The 21,836-nt window shown below is 38.3% G+C and overlaps 1 protein-coding gene across 3 annotated transcripts in view; it reads right to left on the minus strand.

The window, feature by feature from the left end:
* Positions 1-7,154: 7,154 nt before the first annotated feature.
* The window catches only part of CEP162 (centrosomal protein 162), a 109,355-nt gene continuing 94,673 nt past the window's right edge, over positions 7,155-21,836 (minus strand). For all 3 annotated transcript variants that reach the window (XM_032858048.1, XM_032858049.1, XM_032858047.1), the window contains exon 27: positions 7,155-8,716. In XM_032858048.1, coding sequence (XP_032713939.1) covers positions 8,507-8,716 — 210 coding nt within the window. In that variant the 3' untranslated portion in view covers positions 7,155-8,506. The remainder of the gene's footprint in view (positions 8,717-21,836) is intronic.

Genomic DNA, 21,836 nt, shown 5'->3' on the forward strand with positions numbered 1-21,836 from the left:
TGATTCAGCCATACTCATTTTATACTCTCTTTTAGGTTGTTTCATAACTTCAGGCTTGGGAATACTAATCACCCTGGGGTTTTTTTGGATTTGCTACTTCTTGCTGCCAATTGTTTCCAGCTGTTCTTTGGTGTGTGTGTGTGTGTGTGTGTGTGCGCGTGCAGTTGCATGAGATTCCTTTCATTATTATTTTTTTCCTATGATTGATTGTCCCACACACCCTGGTTTTATAAAAATTCTCCTAGAGAACAAGTTTATGTTTGTGTTCCTTATCCTTAAGCCCTAAGTGATTTGATCAATCTAGAATTATGCTATTTTTGAATTTTTGCTTGGGGATTTTTGCCTCTTAAATGGAGTATGAATTTGGATCCCACCTCCACATGAAGCAGGAGCTTGGAGTTCAGATGTTTTCAGAGAGCCTTTGTTGTCTTAGAGACCCTGGTAGAACCGGTTTCTTCATCCCTTTCCTCTGTCAGTGTATGGAGTTTCTTGTCTTTCAGTGAGTGTCTTGTAAAGCAGGAAGGGGTCTCTACATCTTGTATGAAACCCTTTTTTCTGAATGGATATTTTAATCCACTTCATGATGCACCTTAAAACCCTGTCCCCCAGGGTGCTGTGGCATTAGCTCACAAACTTACCATTCTGGCTTGAAATTTCCTATTTATTTGTGTCATCTGAAAACTTCTACCTTTGGTAAAATCTCTTTTCATGTCTTTGGCCCATTGTCTTAAATAGGGATGTTTGTTTCTTTATTGACTTTTGAGAGTTCTTATGAATATAAATCCTTTATCAGATATATGAACTGCAAATAGTTTCTCTCAGCCTATAGCGTGTCTTTTTCATTTGCTTGATAGTGTCTTAGAAGAACAGAAGTTACTTATTATGATACAGTCCAATTTATCAATTCTTTTTAATACAGGTCATAGTTTTGGCATTGTGTCAAAGAAATCGTCATCAAATTTAAGGTCATAAATATTTAATCTTATTTCCTATAAGTTTTATAGTTTGAAGTTTTATATTAAGGTCTATGATCCATTTTGAGTTCATCTTTGTGTATGTTGTGAGGTATGGATCTAAGTTCAACTTTTATTTTTATATTTTGTATTAAGATATGTAATTATTGGGGCACCTGGGTGGCTCAGTGGGTTAAAGCCTCTGCCTTTAGCTCAGGTCATGATCCCAGGGTCCTGGAATCGAGCCCCGCATCAGGCTCTCTGCTCGGCGGGGAGCCTGCTTCCTCCTCTCTCTCTGCCTGCTTCTCTGCCTACTTGTGATCTCTGTCAAATAAATAAATAAAATCTTAAAAAAAAAAAGATATGTAATTATTTCAGCACTATTTGTTGAAAAGAACCTTTCTTACTGAGTTGCCTTTGCACCTTTATTAAAAATCAGTTGTCCGTGTACGTGTGTTGGCTTATTTCTGGATAGTCTGTTCTGTTGCATTGTTCTATTTGCCTATTTTATGCTAAATCATACTTCTTGATTACTGTAGCTTTATAATTAGTGTTGAAATCAGATAGTGTAAGTCCTCCAACTTTGTTCTTCTTCCTTGAAGTTGTTGTAGCTATTTGGGTCCTTTGAATTTCTATATGAATTTTGGAATCAGTTTTTGGAATTTCCTTTCTTATATCCCGTTCTGCCAAAATTCACCCATTCCTTAAGATACTCCCTCAAAACCACATTTTCCAAAAAAAGCTTTCCAGATCCCAGGTGAAAGGAATTTCTTTTTCTTCCATGATCCACTCACACTTCATAACTCTTATAACTTTTATTCATATTTGGCTATGTGTACTTATCTGAAATTTCCTGCCATCTAGTAAACCCCACCAGGTCAGGAATCTTGATTTGTTCCCTCTCCCTGGTGAAAAAAGCTAGCTTTAGACTTTGCAGGAGTGAACCCCGCATTAAGAGAGATCTGCAGAAGACATCTATTCATCTCCTGCATATTGTTAAGGAGTTCGGCAGATTTAGAATTTTTTTTTTTATCATATCTCTAAGTTCTCTCAGGCTTCATTATTCCTATTGCCAGTACTGCACTTTCAAAGAACAATGGGATACTGTCTGAGTGTTGAAACACATTCTAGTTGACTTGTGATAATTATGCAGCTGTGTCTTAATCTATAGTTCACATGCTCCCCATCATTGAACTTCTGGGTGAATGTCATATCTTTAGGGATATCAATGATATCTTTGGCTCCTAGGTCAGCAGTGCCTTGACTCAGACCTACGCTATTTCCACTAATCCCTTCTGGCTCTCCTCTAGCCTTCCACTGCAGGGAACTTACCCTCTGAAAGCCCATTATTCTCAGGAAGAATTTTTCTAGGAGTATAATCATCTCCTCCTTATGGGGGAAATTAAGCCCAGTGATCTGGCAGTATGGGGATATATTTAGTCTGATTTTGTAGAGTCTAAACTGTTCCATACTTATTAGGAACAAATACAATGAGGAAACTGTTTTTGCACCTAAGAAATTAGCAGCATAATTATATGAGTAGGGAAATCAGCTTTCTCATCACACTCAGGCATTACATCGCTGTGATCCTCACCTTGGAAAATGGTTTCTCCTGTGAGCAATATGAGGTTCAAATTCACACTTATGAATGACTTTTTGGTTTTTCTCCCTTTGTCTTTCCATATTCATGACACCTGGTGAGATTATGTAAATCCTGTTTATTTGTGGCACAGCGCTAATGTTGCTTAAAGTATCATGTGTTTAAAAGGCTAGTAGACAATTTGTTAGAAGATAGAAATCCCCTTCGTTTTTTTTCCTAAAATAGAATCTTTGCTTGTAGTTAAAGAAAATTCACATTAAAATCTGAAATACAGTGATACAAAGTTAAAACAACAACAATGAACTATTAGATTCCATAAACACTAGAGCAATTATTTACTTCTCAGCCTATTTCTGTGGCAGCTTTGCCATGATTCCTTCTTTATCAAAGTTCTTGAGTCATTGGTATCACTTTCATCACAAAACTGATTCCTCCAGGAGATCCTAGGAAAATAAAGAGATGGACAGGGAGGTGTGTATGTGAGTGTATGTGTGTGTATACAGTGAGAAATATAACCAGGCATCAGATGCCAAATATATGTTCAGTTTAGAGAAGAATGTGGTCGTAAAAACCTGGTGTAGTGAGCAAAGGATGTGGTGGGGGACAGGATGGTCAAATGGAAAGGAGGACATAAGCCAAGGTGTTAGCATATGTGGCATGGTTACATTAGGAGATGGGTTTGAATGAGAGGAGTGTGGTAGGCAGAATCACGCTCTCTACTAACCTGGGGGGTGTACACGTCCTCTACGTGCCAAAAGGGACTTTGCAGATATTGTTAAGGATCCTGAAATGAAGATGGGAAGAGCATCCTGGATTGTCCAGGTGGGACCAGTCTAATCTTAAGGGTCCTTAAAAGCAGAGAATGTCTCCCAGCTGAGTTTTGAGTCAGTGGTAGGGAAGAACGCTCAGAGAGAGATGCAAGGTTCTGTGAGGATGAAGGGAGGGGGGCAAAGCTAAGGAATAGAAGTTGAAAAGGAGAAGGAAAGGCTGGAAAAAGCAAGCAAACTTTCCTCCCTCCGAGAGTCTCCAGAAGGAATGCAGCCCTGCTGATACCTTGATTTTAGCTCAATAAGAACTGTGTTGGACCTCTGATCTACAGAACGGTAAGATGATAAATCTGTGCTGTTTTAAGCCATTAGTTTGTGGTAATTGTGATAATTGCAGGCACAGGAGACTGGCATAGGTAGTATTTGTGTGAGAGAGTAGTCTGGGATGAGTGTGGAGAGGAAGGCTGGGTCAGTGAGGAGCGCCTTGGAGGCTTAGGGTAAGGATTCTAACATTTACATCTGAAAAACAACTGGCTGATGCAGGAGGCAGGTATGCATGCATGAAGGAGAGTTTCAGGAAGAACTCTCTGGCATTGTTGTTCTACAGGCTATTTGGAGTGAGGAGAGCACAGGGGCAGAGGCGTCAATTAAACCTCTATGAGAAAAGGAAGGAGTAAAATGGTGACCGGGTCAGTGGTGGGAAATACTGTAAGGGCCTATTTAGCCAGAGCAGCCCCACCCCGGTTGAACTGCCATTTTGTTGTAAAACTTAAATTGACCCTGCTCCCCCCCAGGGGCACTTACTTAAAAACAAGTGCCGGAAACCAGTTCCAGGTAACAAAGCCCAAATACAAGGGTGGGTCAGGCCAGGTGGAGACAACTGATCAGTGGGAGGGGGGCATACTGTCTCCCTAGATACCAAGGAGTATGGGCCCCGCCCTTTGGGCACCTTTTGGGTGTCAATTCTGACCAAGGTGATAGGCTGGTTCAAATGTCTACTAGGGTAAATTGTAATTCAATTGGTCACTTATGTGTGACCTAGCAGGACTGTGCAGCCTTCTCTGTGTGTTACAACTTCAATGGCCACCTGTGTGTGGCCAGGCCCAACCACATGGCCTTTGCTCTATAAAAGTTAGTCTGGGAAGCAGGGAGGGGTTGTCCTCTCTGTAAGGGGCGGCCCCAACCGGTCTGTTTGATAGTCGGTTTGATTCTTGATGCTTGGCGCAAAATAAAGCTTTGCTTGACCTTTGCTATGTATCAGTCTCGCTCCTTTAATCACGGACCCATTATTGAGGGACCCAACATTGGAGACCCAACAATACGGGAATGGAAGGAGACATTAGAATAGAAGAAGACAATAGAAACATTGTTTTGAAGAACCTGGCAACAGGATGGAGGACCACATGTTGAGGAGAACTCTTCAGTGCGGGCTAAATGTTCGCGTCTCTTCAGAATGTGGCGTATCTTGAAATCCAGCCCCTCCGTGTGCTGGTACTAGGAGAGCGGGCCTTTGGGAGGTAATTGGGATTAGGTGAGGTGGTAAGTGGGGTGCCATCATGAATGAGATTAGGGCATTTATACGAAGTCCCTCGAGAGCTTTCTACCTTGTGAGGATCCAAGCAGACAGACCACTTCAGGTCAGGAAGCAAACCATCTCTCAGCCACCTTGATCTTGGACTCCCCAGCCTCCAGAACAGTGAGAAATGAGTGTTCGTTGTTTAAGCCGCCCAATCTTTGGTAATTTAACGCACCCCAAACTGAAATTTGAGAATGCTTAAAGTTTAGAACTCTGTGGGTGAAACGCTGAAACACAGGGGATTGGGCAGCTGGTTTCAAACATGCTGACTGCTTTGAGGACAATGGGTAATTCCAGCAGGAACTGGGAATGAGGGGGAGGCAGCACTCGGGAGAGAGAAAAGGTGGAGACGCAGGCCCAGTTGTTATCCTGTTATGTCGGGAGTGGTGGAGTGTAGATCTAGGCTCAGAACCTTAGAGAGGGTTGGATTTGTAGATGGTCAAGGGACAAAAGAAGGCAATTAATGTACTGATATGAGGCACTGTGCTGCTGTGAAGGGTCTGATCCCAAACGGGGAATGAGCACCTGGTGGCTCTTACGAGGGCTCCTTGCAGGTGACCATAATAATGAGCTGAACAGGTAAGACCTGGGCATGCAAATGTGTGGTTATTTACACTTACTGCCAGCAGCTGGGGTGAGTTAAAACCACCCACCCCACTACCAAACATGTCTCTTTCTTCTATTTACTGTCCCCTGCATCAGGATTTTCTAATTGTCATATCAGTATCCTGAGGTGGGGACCACTGGCAGCCACCATTAAGGGTTTAAGTGCAGGGAAGGCTTAATGGAAGTAGCTCCACTGGGTCAGACTCCTGCTATATTCTTGCCTCTCTGCTTTTGTGCTCCAGGGATGCTTACCTGGTACAATTACCTTTTTTTTTTTTTTTTTTTTTTGGTCCGCTTCTCTTGTTCCTGAATTTACTAATGATTCATTTTGTTCTGATGAAACTTAATGCTTCCCTTCCTCTTAGAGAGTAGTTTCCCCTCTGATACCACTCTTCAAACATTTAACAATCCTACAAAGTGAGTGTGGGTGGGAAATGTGTTTCCTTCTATTTGTATTATTTATGTGGTTGTGATTGAAGCTTTCAGCAAACCTAGAGACAAATGGACCTACTATGGTTTAGACTACAGGGGCATAGACAGACTAATTAGGGCTGGACAAGTGTTGAGAAAGAATCCATGTGCTTTTCATTTTAGACTTTTTCTACAGAAACTGGAAAGGAAGGCTCTAATTCATGGGTCTGAATACCAAAATAAAATTACAGTCACTTGGGAAGTTTGGAAAATTTTCAAACTTCACTCTTCTCACCATTAATTGCTAAGGAGCTATTCAAAGCAGGATAGCGTGAATAGCTAGGTAACTGTAAAGTGTCTTATTCTGAGATTACGTCTGTTACATCATGTGCCTGTGGATCTGACCTAATTAGCATCCTTAGTAGTATGGGTGGGAAAAAGAAGTGTTTTCACCATCTTGGCATTTAGTCACAAATCTAGGATATTTGTAATACAGAATGGGACCCTAATACTGAAGCCTGTAATTCGCAAGTTTGGTGGGTTGATGTGGTTATGGCTCAAAGTAACAGATTGAATCAGAAATCTCTCTGCTTGTCAACAGCAAGCGCTATACCCTGATAAGGTTCTTGCCCTTGGATGCAGGTGCCTTATGACATTGTGAGGGGGATAGAATTGGTAGGAAGGGACTGATAATTTCTGGAACTTCATGAAAGCCTTCCTATTCAAGGAATGCCTGGGTGGCTCAGTCAGTTAAGCATCTGGGATGGAGCTGTGTCAGCTTCTGTGCTCAGTGGGGTGTCTGCTTCTCCCTCCCCCTTTGACATCCCCCCCCCCCCAAGCCCTTAAGTCTTAAAAAAAAAAAAAAAAAAAGCCTTCCTATTCAAGATAGCCTAAGTGCTGTCCATCTCTGTGTTCTCATCCTAGACCTTCATGACAATGACTAAGGAATGGAGTATGTTTCCTGAGGTTTATAGTTGTAACTAATAATTCTTATAGTACTTAGGGATCTTTACTCTGTAAACAGTATTGAACACCTGGTACGTGCACCGCTTATTCCAAAAGAATACAGAATCCTCATCAAAATAGGATGCATTTTTTTGATATTAATAGAATATCTGATGTTTCAGAATCAACCACGTTTGTGCTTGTAATGAATGGCTAATGGACAGACAAAAGGGAGGGATGGGTGTAGCAATAAATTAATAGGTTTGCAGATAAAAAATATACAAAAGTACACTCAGTTTAATAACCAAAATAGTTTATGTTATAACTTAAAATTCTTTCACATAAAAATAGCTCCTTTTAATTAATGCTTTTTCCACACTCTTAAAGGACATAAAAAATGTTGAACATTAAGACATTAATTGAATTCCTTATACTTAATTTCCACATTTCATGTTTGCTATCCATAATTTCACCAAGATCTATTTCACCTGTCTTTTATAGTCTTTCACCCTTTATTATTTCAGAATTGCACTTACTGGCTTACGGTCATGAGCACTTGGAATGTGGCTAGTGCAAATCGAGTTGTGCTATAAATGTAAAACACCAGATTTTGGAGACTAAGTATGGAAAAAAATGCAGAACTCAAGCTTTATATTGCCATTTTAGATATATTAGATAATATAAATTAACCAAATTAATTTTATTTGCCTCTTATCTTTTTAAATGTGGCTATAAGAAAACTGAAAATTACATGTGCCTCATATTATACTCCCACAGGACAGCACAGTGCTAGAACACTTAAAAACAAGGTGGCTACAGCTTGAACTTACCAATATTTTATACACAATCTACTTTTGGAAATGGGGATTATAAAAAAATAATTAATCTGGCTACTTTTATGCATGCTTTTCATTTTTCTAATGAACATATATTACTTTTTAAATAAAGATGTTATATTCCATTTATAATCTAAGACTTATAAAAAAGGACTAGTATTTAAGACACAGAAGCATAGAAGATTGAAACAATGAAGAAATCAAATTTCCCTATTACATGTGAACTATATTTTGCACCTTGAATCAGGTGCAAACATGAGGCACTCAGAGGCAGAAGTGGCAGTCTGGGAGAACATGGAGAATTCACTGTTGCTGTACAAAGTTCTAATTCTTGTCAGTTACTGCAGAAGCTCTGCTACTCAGGGGACTGTCGCTGTGACTGTCCAAACCTCCGTGCTCCCATTCTTCTTTAAGTTTCCAGGACAAAGAGGAGCTGTTTTTCCGGCATCAACGATTCAGAATACACACTTAGTCAAAAATGGCAGAATATGAGCAATTTTTTTCTTTCCACATCTAGACGATAAGTTAAGACCCTTTACAACTAATATCACTCATTCTAATCATCTGACACAAAGGGACTTGCCCATAAATTACTTAACATGTGCCTGGTTAATGATTTTCAGTAAAATACAGCATTAATGCTTTTCCCTACTGATTTAGGGCAATTTAATGTGAAATGTGGCTTTTGCATTGTTTCCTTCCTGGCCACACACTGGAACACTTGTTTTAGAAAGCCACCTTCTGAGAGTGGCACAGTCCCATTCACCCTCCATCTTCAGGCCTTTCCAGGAGGTCCTAGGAAATGCCAGCTTCTAGTAATACTCTGGTGCACTCACTTCATCCGCAAAAGCCACAGGCACAACCACCCCCTGCCGGTGCAGCTCTCGAAGAACATCTAATATAGAGTCTAATTCTGTGCGGAACTTGTCCAATTCCCGATTCTTCAACTGGGCAAGTCTTTTCCATTTCTCAATTTCTTTGTTTTGCTCAGTTTCTACTACTTGGTGTGTTTGCTGTATTATCTGAGGGGGAAAAAAATTCACATTACTGTCACAGTTCACAGTAGGGGTGAAGATTTAACCATCTCAAAGAGCTCAAGTGGCACAATGCTGACTATGGTGGAGTGGAGGGAGCTGGAGCGGGGAGCCTTATCTAATGGGCCCCATTGTGTCAATCAACAAGCTGGTGGGTGAAGAGGGTAAGAAGGGGGAATTGTAATTCTGATAGGGAGTTAGGAAGCTTTAGTATTGTTTTTTTCCCCTCTCACTCAAAACTTTAAAAAGTACCATTTTTAAAGCATCAGAAATTTCTAATACCTTGGTATGGTTCCAAAGCACCCCCCCCCCATTGTTCCTCTTAAGACCAGCACTTGAGGGGCAATCAAAATAGTTCTAATATACACCCACATATAGCAGGAGAAATGATAAATATACACACATTGTACATATGTTAACTCATCTAATCCTGCTAATACATGAGGAGGTGAATTCTATATATTTATACCCATTCAGCAGGAGGGAAATGGGGACACAGATTAAGTAAAAAATAATTTGCCCTAGATTCACAAACAACTGGTTTGAGGCAGAGTCAGCACCCTGGCCTCAGAGTCCCTGCTCTTAACTACCACCCTAGACCGTCTTGCTCATGTGGATGAATTTTTTCAACTGTGAAATGAGGGTACCCTGTCCAGTAACTTCTAATACAGTTCTTATCATTTCAAAAGGTCTTACCCTAAGGGAAACATTAGTCACAAGTATTACAAACCACAAAAAGTTGGACATATAAAAACAACTAGATAGGGCAACAAAGCAGTGTTTCTGACTATTAAATATGTTGGACCTCTGCAATAGAATTTTTATAAATCTCTGGTTATAGGATAATTTCATAATTCTTAAAGCATTGGAGAAATACTGTGTAAATATTTAAGGGAAACACAAAATGCTGGATGAATTTCCAATTCTAAGTTTAAACATACTTTGAAAATTCTGGACCTCTATTGAAATTTGGCACTTAACCACTTTTTTCCAGTTATTTTGCTATAACTGACAAATAACATTGTGTAAGTTGAAAGTGCACACACATACACTGTGATACATGCAGACGCTGTTCAAAGGTTACCACGATAGTTAACATCCATCATTCAGTTTAAAAATTTTTTCCTTGTGATGAAAACTTAAGATTTACTTTCTTAGTAACTTTCAAATATACAATAGACCTATAGACCAATGGAACAGTTAAGAGCCAAGAAATAAATCCATGCCTTTATTATGTTAAGGTATTCCTTTTTTACCTGATTTGTTGATTTTTTTTTAAAAATCATGAATAGATACTGAATTTTGTCAAAAGCTCTTTCTGCATATCTATTTAAATACTCCTAGGATTTGTATTTTTGGTCATTAATGTGACGCATCACATTTATTGACTTGCATATGTTGAACCCTCGTCTCCCAAGGGATGACTCCCACTTAATCATAGTGTATGGGCATTTAATGTGCTGTAGAATCTGGTTAATATTTTGGAAAAATTTTACATCTTTATCAGGGATGCTGGCCTATAGTTTTTTTTGTAGTGTCCTTATCTGGCTTTCTTATCAGGATAATGCTGGCTTTGTGAAAATGAGCTTGGGAGTGTCCCCTCGTTTTCTACTTATTGGAAGAGTTTGAGAAGGATTGGCATTAATTCTTTGAAAGTGTGGTAGAGGGATGCCTGCGTGGCTCAGTCTGTTGGCTGTCTGCCTTCAGCTCAGGTCATTATCTCAAGGTCCTAGGATCGGGTCCTAAGGGGGACACTGGGGACTGTGGTTTTGGTGGTGCCTCTAAAAAGTCATCATCAGGATGCTGGGTGGCTCAGTTGGTTAAGCATCTACTTTCAGCTCAGGTAATGATCCCATAATAGAGTCATGCACTGGGCTCCTTGCTCAGTGGGGAGCCCGTTTCTCCCTCTGCCCCTCCCCATGCTTGTGCACTCTCTCTAAAACAAAACAACAACAACAACAACAACAAAATGTGGTAAAGTCAACTGATTGGTCCTGGCCTTCTCATTATGGATTCTGTCTTATTAGTAATGGGTCCATTCCTATTTTCTATTTCTTAGTGATTCAGTCTTGGTAGGCTGTATGTTTCTAGCAATTTATTGGTTTCTTCTAGGTTGTCCAGTTTGTTGGCATATAGTTAGTTGTACACAGGAATTTCCTACGATCCTTTGTATTTTTCTGGTATCAGCTGTAATGTCTCCTCTTCCATTTATAATTTTAAGTCCTTGTTTGTCAATTTTATCTTTTCAAAGTATCAACTCCTAGAGTTTTGTTAATCTTTTCTATTGTCTTCCTATGCTTCATTTCATTTATTTTTGTTCTAATCCTTCTTTCCTTCTGCTAACTTTGGGCTTACTTTGTTCTTTTTCTAGTTCCTTATGCTGGTAAGTAGGGTTGTTTGAGACCTTTTTCTTGATGTACGCATTTAACACTATAATCTTCCTTCTTAGAACTGCTTTTGCTGCTACCCATAAGTCTTGATATGCTGTGTTTCCAATCATCTCAAGATATTTTTTTGATTTCACTTTTAGTATCTTATTTGATCTGGTTAAGGTATGTTGTTGAACTTCTATGTATTCGTTAATTTTCCAGTTTTTAGTATTGATTTCTAGTTTCCTATCATTGTGGTCAGAAAACATACTTGCTATGATTTCAATCTTAAATTTGCTAAGATTTACTTTATCACCTACTATATTAGGTATCCTAGAAAATTTTGTGTGCCTGCAAAGAATGTGTATTTTGCTGTTGTTGGAGGGATTGTACTATGTATGTCCATTTTGTCTATAGCACTGTTTAAAACCCACAGTTTCCTTATTGATTGCTTGGATGACCTATCCACTGGTAAGCGTGATGTATTAAAGTCTCCAATCGGGACGCCTGGGTGGCTCAGTGGGTTAAGCCTCTGCCTTCGGCTCAGGTCATGATCTCAAGGTCCTGGGATTCAGTCCCTCATTGGGCTCTCTACTCAGCAGGGAGCCTGTTTCCTCGCTCTCTGCCTGCCTCTCTGCCTACATGTGATCGCTCTCTGTCAAATAAATAAAGAAAATCTTAAAAAAAAAAAGTCTCCTGTCATTGTATTGCTGTTTATTTCTTTTAGTTATTGTTAGTGGTTGTCATATCTATTTAGGTGCTCTGATGTTGGATGCATACATATTTACAACTGATAATATCTTGATGGACTGACCCTTTTATCATTATATGATCACATAATTACCTCTGTCTCTTTTGGAGATTTTTAAGCTTATAATCTATTTTATGTGATATAACTACAGCTACTCCTGATTTCTGTTGGTTACCATTTGACTGAAATACTTTTTCTATCCCTTCACTCATCAGTCTATGCTGGTTTTAAAGCCAAAGTCTTTTTTTTAGGTGGCATATTATTTGGACTATATTTCATCCATTTGGCAATTCTGTAGTTTGAATGGAGAATTTAATCCATTTACATTTAAAGGAACTACTGATAGATAAGGAATTACTATTGACATTTTGTTCCCTTCTGACTGTTTTCTAGATCTTATGTTCCTTGCTTCTTACATCTTGCAGTCATCTTTTGTGATGTGATGGCTTTTTATAGTTGTATACTTTGACTCCTTTATCATAATCTTTTCTGTAATTTGTACAGGTTTTTATTTTGTGGTTAAAATGAAGCTTACAGAAAATGTGATTTATTTTTAACAATCTATTTTAAGTTAATTTTGATAGTATACATAAACTTTACATTTTCATTCCGACCCTCCCCAACTTCACGTTACTGATGTTAAAATTAATGTTTCTTATGTTTTGTATACAATAAATTAGGGTAGTTGCAGTTATTTTTTAGTATGCCTTGTTTTTTCACATACAGTAAAAACTGTTTTAACTTAGAATTGTAAATGAATTAGGAAGCACCATTACAATTTTGGTCAATCTGACTATTTACCACTGAGTTTTTAACACCATTTATATGTTTTTATGATGTTAATTGATTTCCTTTTATTTCCACCTGACAAATTCCATTTAGCATTTATTTTAAGGCAGTCTAGTGGTAATGAACCTAACTAGCTTTTTATGTTTATTGTATTGTGTACGACATAATGATTGACATTTGCATATGCTGTGAAAAGGTCCTACATTAGTTACCAAATGTGTTTCCTAGTAAGAACTTTTGAGATCTACTCTTTAACAGCTTTCAGATATACAATTTATTGTATTAACTAGAGTCACCACACTGTACATTACACCCCTTTAACTTGTTTATTTTACAACAGTTTTTACCTTTTCTCCCTACACACATCTTGCCTACATGCCATGCTCTGCCTCCAAAAACAACCTATTCTATTTATCTATGCATATAGCACTTAAGAATTTTTAAGATTGACTTTTAAAATTTTCAGATAGTTTATTGTGTATAGGAATGCAACAGATTTCTGTATATTGGTTTTGTATTCTGCAACTTTACTGAATTTGCTTTAGTTCTAACAGTGTTTTTGTAAAGTCTTTAGGGTTTCTTATATATCTTATCATGTCATTTGCAAAGAGTGATAGTTTTACTTCTTTTGCAATTAGGGGACATTTTATTTCTCGACTAATGCATCCTTGTCTTGTTTGTGTGTGTGTTGTTTTTTTTTTTTAAGATCTTATTTATTTATTTGACAGAGAGAATAAGATCATAAGTAGGCAGAGAGAGAAGGGGGAAGGAGGCTCCCTGGTGAGCAGAGAGCCTGATGCAGGGCTCCCCAGGCCCTGAGATCATGACCTGAGCCCAAAGTAAGAGGCTTAATCCACTGAACCACCCAGGTGCTCCTTGTTTGTGATCTTAAAGGAAAAGCTTTCAGCTTTTCACCAATGAGTGTGGATTTTATTATGTCAAGGTACATTCCCTCTATATTTTGTTTGTTCAGTTTCTATTAGGAAAAGATGTTGAATTTTGTTAAATACTTTTTTTGCATTTATGGAGATCATCTTATGATTTTTACTCTTCATTTTGTTAATGAGGTATATCACACTGATTTGTGGATGGGAAACCATCCTTGTATCTCTGGAATAAATACAACTTGATGGTATATGATCCTCTTATAACATTGCTGAATTTGACTTAATTTGTTCATGATTTTTACATCTATGTACACGAGGGACATTGACCAGTGTTTTCTTGCACGGTTTTGGTACCAGGGTAATGCTGGCCCTGCAAAAATAAGTTTGAAGAGTTTCCTCCTCTTTTATTGTTTGCAAATGTTTGAGAAGCACTGGTACTGCTTCTTCGTTACGTATTTTTAGAACTCACCAGCAAAGCCCTCTGGTCCTGAACTTTGTCGGGATGTTTTTGATTACTAATTCAATCTCCTTACTAGTAATCAGTCTTTTTCGATCTTCTATTTCTTCATGATGCCTTTTGGTAAATTTTATGTTCCTAGAAATTTATCCATTTCTCCTAGGTTGTCCAATTTGTTGTACAATTATTCATACCAGTCTCATCCTTTGTATTTCTGTGTTATCAGCTGTAATGTCTCCTCTTTCATTTTGATTACATTTATTTTAGTTTTCTCTCTTTTCTTGCTTAGTCTAGCTAAAGGCTTGCTAATTTTATCTTTACAAAGAATGAGCTCTTAGTCTCTTTTGATCTTTTTAGTCTTTATTCCTGCTCTGATCTTTGTTATTTCCTTAATTTTGCCATCTTTGGGCTTCCTTTATTCTCTAGTTCCTTGAGGTGTAAAGCTGTCTATTTGAAATCTTGTTTCTTGACACAGGCACTTAATGCTATGAACTTCCCTCTTAAAACTATTTTTGGTGCATCCCCTAAGTTTTGGTATACTGTGTTTCCATTTTCAACTGTCTCAAAATATTTTTTTCTTTTTATTTTTTTTAAGTTTTTTTTTTTTTTTTTTTTTTTTTTAATTCATTTATTTGACAGATCACAAGTAGGCAGAGAGGCAGGCAGAGAGAGAGAGAAAGGAAGCAGGCTCCCTGCCAAGCAGAGAGCCAGATGCGGGCCTTGATCCCAGGACCCTGAGATCATGACCTGAGCCGAAGGCAGAGGCTTAACCCACTGAGCCACCCAGGTGCCCTCAAAATATTTTTATATTTCTCTGTCGACTTGTTCTTCAACCTATTGGTTGCTTAATTTGGTTTCATTACACACATTTGTGAATTTTCCATTTTTTCCCCTTGTAATTGATGTCTAGTTTCATATCCTCCTGTTTGGGGAAATTGGCCTGACACTTCAGTCTTCAATTTATTAAGACTGTTTCATGGCCGATTATGTGATCCATCCTGGAAAATGTTCCATGTGTGTTTAAAAATGTGTATTACTACTTTTGGATGGAATGTTCTGTATATGTTAATTCCATCTCACCTAATGTGTTGTTTCAGCCAATGTTTCCTTAAAGTTTTCTGTCTGGATGATCTATTGATGTCTGAGGAGACATATAAAAAAAAAAAAATTGCCAAGACTGATTCCAAGAGTTTACTATTTGTTTTTTGTAGTTTTATGGTTTCAGGTCTTACATTTAGGTCTTAATCCATTTAGAGGGTTGTTTTTTTTTTTTTTTTTTTTTGTATATGGTGTAAGATAGTGGTCCAATTTCATTCTTTTGCATGCAGCCATTCAGTTTTTCTAGCACCATTTATTGAAGAGACAGTCTCATCTTCATTGTGTATTCTTGACTCCTTTATGCATAGATTAATCGACTACATAAGTGTGGGTTTATTTCTGGGCTTTCTATTCTGTTCATTGATCTGTATGTTTTTCTGCCAGTCCTATACTGTTTTCATTACTGTAGCTTTGTAGTACAGTTGGAAAACTGGGCGTGTGATACCTCCAGCTTTGGCTACTCGGGGTCCTTTGTGATTCCATATAAACTTGAGGAATATTTATTCTAGTTCTATGAAAAATGCTATTGTTGGTATTTTGATAGGGATTGCACTGAACCTGCAGACTGCTTTTGGGTACTATGAACATCTGAACAATATTCTTCCAATTCATGAGTATGGTGTATCTTTCCATTGATTGTGCCACCTTCAATTTCCTTCAACTAGGTCTTAGAATTATCAGAGTACAGGTCTATTAACCCTTAGGTTAAACTTACTCCTACATATTTTATTCTTTTTGATGCAGTTATAAAGTGATTGTCTTAATTTATTTTTGCTTTTTAGTATACAGAAATGCAACAGATGTCTGTATGCTGCGACTTTACTGAACTCATTTATTCTGATTTTTTTGTGGAGTCTGTAGGGTTTTCAATATACAGTATCATACTATCTGTAAATAGCAACAGTTGTATTTCCTTATCAATTTGTATGCTATTTCTTTCTTTCTTTTTTTTTTTTTTAAAGATTTATTTTTTTCACAGACAGAGATCACAAGTAGGCAGAAAGGCAGGCAGAGAGAGAGAGGGGAAGCAGGCTACCTGCCGGGAAGAGAGCTCGATGTGGGGCTTGATCCCAGGACCCTGAGATCATGACCTGAGCCAAAGGCAGAGGCTTTAACCCACTGAGCCACCCAGGCGCCCCTGCTTTTTATTTGTCTGATTATTGTGCCTATGAATTCCAGTACTATCTTGAGTAAAGGCAGTGAGAGTGGACATCCTTGTACCAAATCATGAAAAAGCTTTGTTTTTCACCACAGAGCAGCATCATGTTAGCTATGGATTTTGTTGTATGTAGCCTTTATTATGTTATGTTCCCTCTGTAGCCAGGGTGTTGAGAATTTTTATCATGAATTTATGTTGAGCTTTGTTAAATGCTTTTTTGACTGATATCTGCTGAGATTATATGATTTTTATCTTTTCCTTTGTTAATGTGGTGTCTCATGTTGAAGATGCTCAACCATCCTTGCATCGCTAGAATAAATCCCTACATATTGTGCTGAATGATTCTTTTTTTTTTTAAAAATTTTATTTTTTATAAACATATATCTTTTCCCCCCCAGGGGTACAGGTCTGTGAATTGCCAGGTTTACACACTTCACCACACTCACCATAGCACATCCCTCCCCAATGTCCATAATAACCCCCCTCTCCCAAACCCCCTCCCCGCAGCAACCCTCAGTTTGTTTTGTGAGATTAAGAGTCACTTATGGTTTATCTCCCTCCCAATCCCATCTTGCTTCATTTACTCTTCTCCTACCCCCTTAACCCCCATGTTGCATCTCCTCTCCCTCATATCAGGGAGATCATATGATAGTTGTCTTTCTCCGACTGACTTATTTCGCTAAGCATGATACCCTCTAGTTCCATCCACGTCGTCGCAAATGGCAAGATTTCATTTCTTTTGATGGCTGCATAGTATTCCATTGTGTATAGATACCACATCTTCTTTATCCATTCATCTGTTGATGGACATCTAGGTTCTTTCCATAGTTTGGCTATTGTAGACATTGCTGCTATAAACATTCGGGTGCACGTGCCCCTTCGGATCACTGCATTTGTATCTTTATAGGGTAAATACCCAGCAGTGCAATTGCTGGGTCATAGGGTAGTTCTATTTTCAACATTTTGAGGAACCTCCATGCTGTTTTCCAGAGTGGTTGCACCAGTTTGCATTCCCACCAACAGTGTAGGAGGGTTCCCCTTTCTCCGCATCCTCGCCAGCATCTGTCATTTCCGGACTTGTTAATTTTAGCCATTCTGACTGGTGTGAGGTGGTATCTCATTGTGGTTTTGATTTGTATTTCCCTGATGCCGAGCGATATGGAGCACTTTTTCATGTGTCTGTTGGCCATCTGGATGTCTCCTTTGCAGAAATGTCTGTTCATGTCTTCTGCCCATTTCTTGATTGGATTATTTGTTCTTTGGGTGTTGAGTTTGCTAAGTTCTTTATAGATTCTGGACACTAGCCCTTTATCTGATATGTTGTTTGCAAATATCTTCTCCCATTTTGTCAGTTGTCTTTTGGTTTTGTGAACTGTTTCCTTTGCTGTGCAAAAGCTTTTGATCTTGATAAAATCCCAATAGTTCATTTTTGCCCTTGCTTCCCTTGCCTTTGGCGATGTTCCTAGGAAGATGGTGCTGTGGCTGAGGTCGAAGAGGTTGCTGCCTGTGTTCTCCTCAAGGATTTTGATGGATTCCTTTCTCACATTGAGGTCCTTCATCCATTTTGAGTCTATTTTCGTGTGTGGTGTAAGGAAATGGTCCAATTTCATTTTTCTACATGTGGCTATCCAATTATCCCAAGATCATTGATTAAAGAGGCTGTCTTTTTTCCATTGGACATTCTTTCCTGCTTTGTCGAAGATTAGTTGACCATAGAGTTGAGGGTCTATTTCTGGGCTCTCTGGTCTGTTCCATTGATCTATGTGTCTGTTTTTGTGCCAGTACCATGCTGTCTTGATGATGACAGCTTTGTAATAGAGCTTGAAGTCCGGAATTGTGACGCCACCAACTTTGGCTTTCTTTTTCAATATTCCTTTGGCTATTCGTGGTCTTTTCTGGTTCCATATAAATTTTAGGATTATTTGTTCCATTTCTTTGAAAAAAATGGATGGTACTTTGATAGGAATTGCATTAAATGTGTAGATTACTTTAGGTAGCATAGACATTTTCACAATATTTATTCTTCCAATCCAGGAGCATGGAACATTTTTCCATTTCTTTGTGTCTTCCTCAATTTCTTTCATGAGTACTTTATAGTTTTCTGTATATAGATTCTTAGTCTCTTTGGTTAGGTTTATTCCTAGGTATCTTATAGTTTTGGGTGCAATTGTAAATGGGATTGACTCCTTAATTTCTCTTTCTTCTGTCTTGTTGTTGGTGTAGAGAAATGCAACTGATTTCTGTGCATTGATTTTATATCCTGACACTTTACTGAATTCCTGTACCAGTTCTAGCAGTTTTGGAGTGGAGTCTTTTGGGTTTTCCACATATAGTATCATATCATCTGCAAAGAGTGATAGTTTGACTTCTTCTTTGCCGATTTGGATGCCTTTAATTTCTTTCTGTTGTCTGATTGCTGAGGCTAGGACTTCTAGTACTATGTTGAATAGCAGTGGTGATAACGGACATCCCTGCCGTGTTCCTGACCTTAGCGGAAATGCTTTCAGTTTTTCTCCATTGAGAATGATATTTGCGATGGGTTTTTCATAGATGGCTTTGATAACATTGAGGTATGTGCCCTCTATCCCTACACTTTGAAGAGTTTTGATCAGGAAGGGATGCTGTACTTTGTCAAATGCTTTTTCAGCATCTATGGAGAGTATCATATGGTTCTTGTTCTTTCTTTTATTAATGTGTTGTATCACATTGATTGATTTGCGGATGTTGAACCAACCTTGCAGCCCTGGAATAAATCCCACTTGGTCGTGGTGAATAATCCTTTTAATGTACTGTTGAATCCTATTGGCTAGTATTTTGGTGAGAATTTTTGCATCTGTGTTCATCAAGGATATTGGTCTGTAGTTCTCTTTTTTGATGGGATCCTTGTCTGGTTTGGGGATCAAGGTGATGCTGGCCTCATAAAATGAGTTTGGAAGTTTTCCTTCCATTTCTATTTTTTGGAACAGTTTGAGGAGAATAGGAGTTAGTTCTTCTTTAAATGTTTGGTAGAATTCCCCCGGGAAGCCGTCTGGCCCTGGGCTTTTGTTTGTTTGGAGATTTTTGATGACTGTTTCAATCTCCTTACTGGTTATGGGTCTGTTCAGGCTTTCTATTTCTTCCTGGTTAAGTTGTGGTAGTTTATATGTCTCTAGGAATGCATCCATTTCTTCCAGATTGTCAAATTTGTTGGCATAGAGTTGCTCATAATATGTTCTTATGATTGTCTGTATTTCTTTGGTGTTAGTTGTGATCTCTCCTCCTTCACTTGTGATTTCATTTATTTGGGTCCTTTCTCTTTTCTTTTTGATAAGTCTGGCCAGGGGTTTATCAATCTTATTAATTCTTTCAAAGAACCAGCTCCTAGTTTCGTTGATTTGTTCTATTGTTTTTTTGGTTTCTATTTCATTGATTTCTGCTCTGATCTTTATGATTTCTCTTCTCCTGCTGGTTTAGGGTTTCTTTCTTGTTCTTTCTCCAGCTCCTTTAGGTGTAGGGTTAGGTTGTGTACCTGAGACCTTTCTTGTTTCTTGAGAAAGGCTTGTACCGCTATATATTTTCCTCTCAGGACTGCCTTTGTTGTGTCCCACAGATTTTGAACCGTTGTATTTTCATTATCATTTGTTTCCATGAATTTTTTCAATTCTTCTTTAATTTCCTGGTTGACCCATTCATTCTTTAGAAGGATGCTGTTTAGTCTCCATGTATTTGGGTTCTTTCCAAATTTCCTGTTGTGATTGAGTTCTAGCTTCAGAGCATTGTGGTCTGAAAATATGCAGGGAATGATCCCAATCTTTTGATACCGGTTGAGACCTGATTTAGGACCGAGGATGTGATCTATTCTGGAGAATGTTCCCTGTGCACTAGAGAAGAATGTGTATTCTGTTGCTTTGGGATGAAATGTTCTGAATATATCTGTGATATCCATCTGGTCCAGTGTGTCATTTAAGGCCTTTATTTCCTTGTTGATCTTTTGCTTGGATGATCTGTCCATTCCAGTGAGGGGAGTGTTAAAGTCCCCTACTATTATTGTATTATTGTTGATGTGTTTCTTTGATTTTGTTGTTAATTGGTTTATATAGTTGGCTACTCCCATGTTAGGGGCATAGATATTTAAAATTGTTAGATCTTCTTGTTGGACAGATCTTTTGAGTATGATATAGTGTCCTTCCTCATCTCTTATTATAGTCTTTGGCTTAAAATCTAATTGATCTGATATAAGGATTGCCACTCCTGCTTTCTTCTGATGTCCATTAGCATGGTAAATTGTTTTCCACCCCCTCACTTTAAATCTGAAAGTGTCTTCGGGTTTAAAATGAGTTTCTTGTAGGCAACATATAGATGGGTTTTGTTTTTTTATCCATTCTGATACCCTGTGTCTTTTGATTGGGGCATTTAGCCCATTAACATTCAGGGTAACTATTGAGAGATATGAATTTAGTGCCATTGTATTGCCTGTAAGGTGACTGTTACTGTATATTGTTTCTGTTCCTTTCTGATCTACTTTTAGGCTCTCTCTTTGCTTAGAGGACCCCTTTCAATATTTCCTGTAGAGCTGGTTTGGTGTTTGCAAATTCTTTCAGTTTTTGTTTGCCCTGGAAGCTTTTAATCTCTCCTTCTATTTTTAATGATAGCCTAGCTGGATATAGTATTCTTGGCTGCATGTTTTTCTCGTTTAGTACTCTGAATATATCATGCCAGCTCTTTCTGGCCTGCCAGGTCTCTGTGGATAAGTCTGCTGCCAATCTAATATTTTTACCATTGTATGTTACAGACTTCTTTTCCCGGGCTGCTTTCAGGATTTTCTCTTTGTCACTAAGACTTGTAAATTTGAGTATTAGGTGACGGGGTGTGGACCTATTCTTATTGATTTTGAGGGGGGTTCTCTGAACCTCCTGGATTTTAATGTTTGTTCCTTTTGCCATATTGGGGAAATTCTCTCCAATAATTCTCTCCAATATACCTTCTGTTCCCCTCTCTCTTTCTTCTTCTTCTGGAATCCCAATTATTCTAATGTTGTTTCGTCTTATGGTGTCACTTATCTCTCGAATTCTGCCCTCGTGGTCCAGTAGCTGTTTGTCCCTCTTTTGCTCAGCTTCTTTATTCTCTGTCATTTGGTCTTCTATATCACTAATTCTTTCTTCTGCCTCATTTATCCTAGCAGTGAGAGCCTCCATTTTTGATTGCACCCCATTAATAGCTTTTTTGATTTCAACTTGATTAGATTTTAGTTCTTTTATTTCTCCAGAAAGGGCTTTTATATCTCCTGAGAGGGTTTCTCTAATATCTTCCATGCTTTTTTCGAGCCCGGCTAGAACCTTGAGAATTGTCATTCTGAACTCTAGATCTGACATATTACCAATGTCTGTATTGATTAGGTCCCTGGCCTTTGGTACTGCCTCTTGTTCTTTTTTTTGGGAATTTTTCTGCCTTGTCATTTTGTCCAGATAAGAGTATATGAAGGAACAAGTAAAATACTAAAAGGGTGGCAACAACCCCAGGAAAATATGCTTTAGCCAAATCAGAAGAGATCCCAAATCGTGAGGGGGGTGGGGGAAAGGGGATATAAAGAGGTTCAGAAAGAAAAAAAAAAAAAAGAAA

Source organism: Lontra canadensis, unplaced genomic scaffold (genome assembly GCF_010015895.1).
Source record: "Lontra canadensis isolate GAN:19392208 unplaced genomic scaffold, GSC_riverotter_1.0 scaffold14, whole genome shotgun sequence".
Lineage (NCBI taxonomy): Eukaryota > Metazoa > Chordata > Mammalia > Carnivora > Mustelidae > Lontra > Lontra canadensis.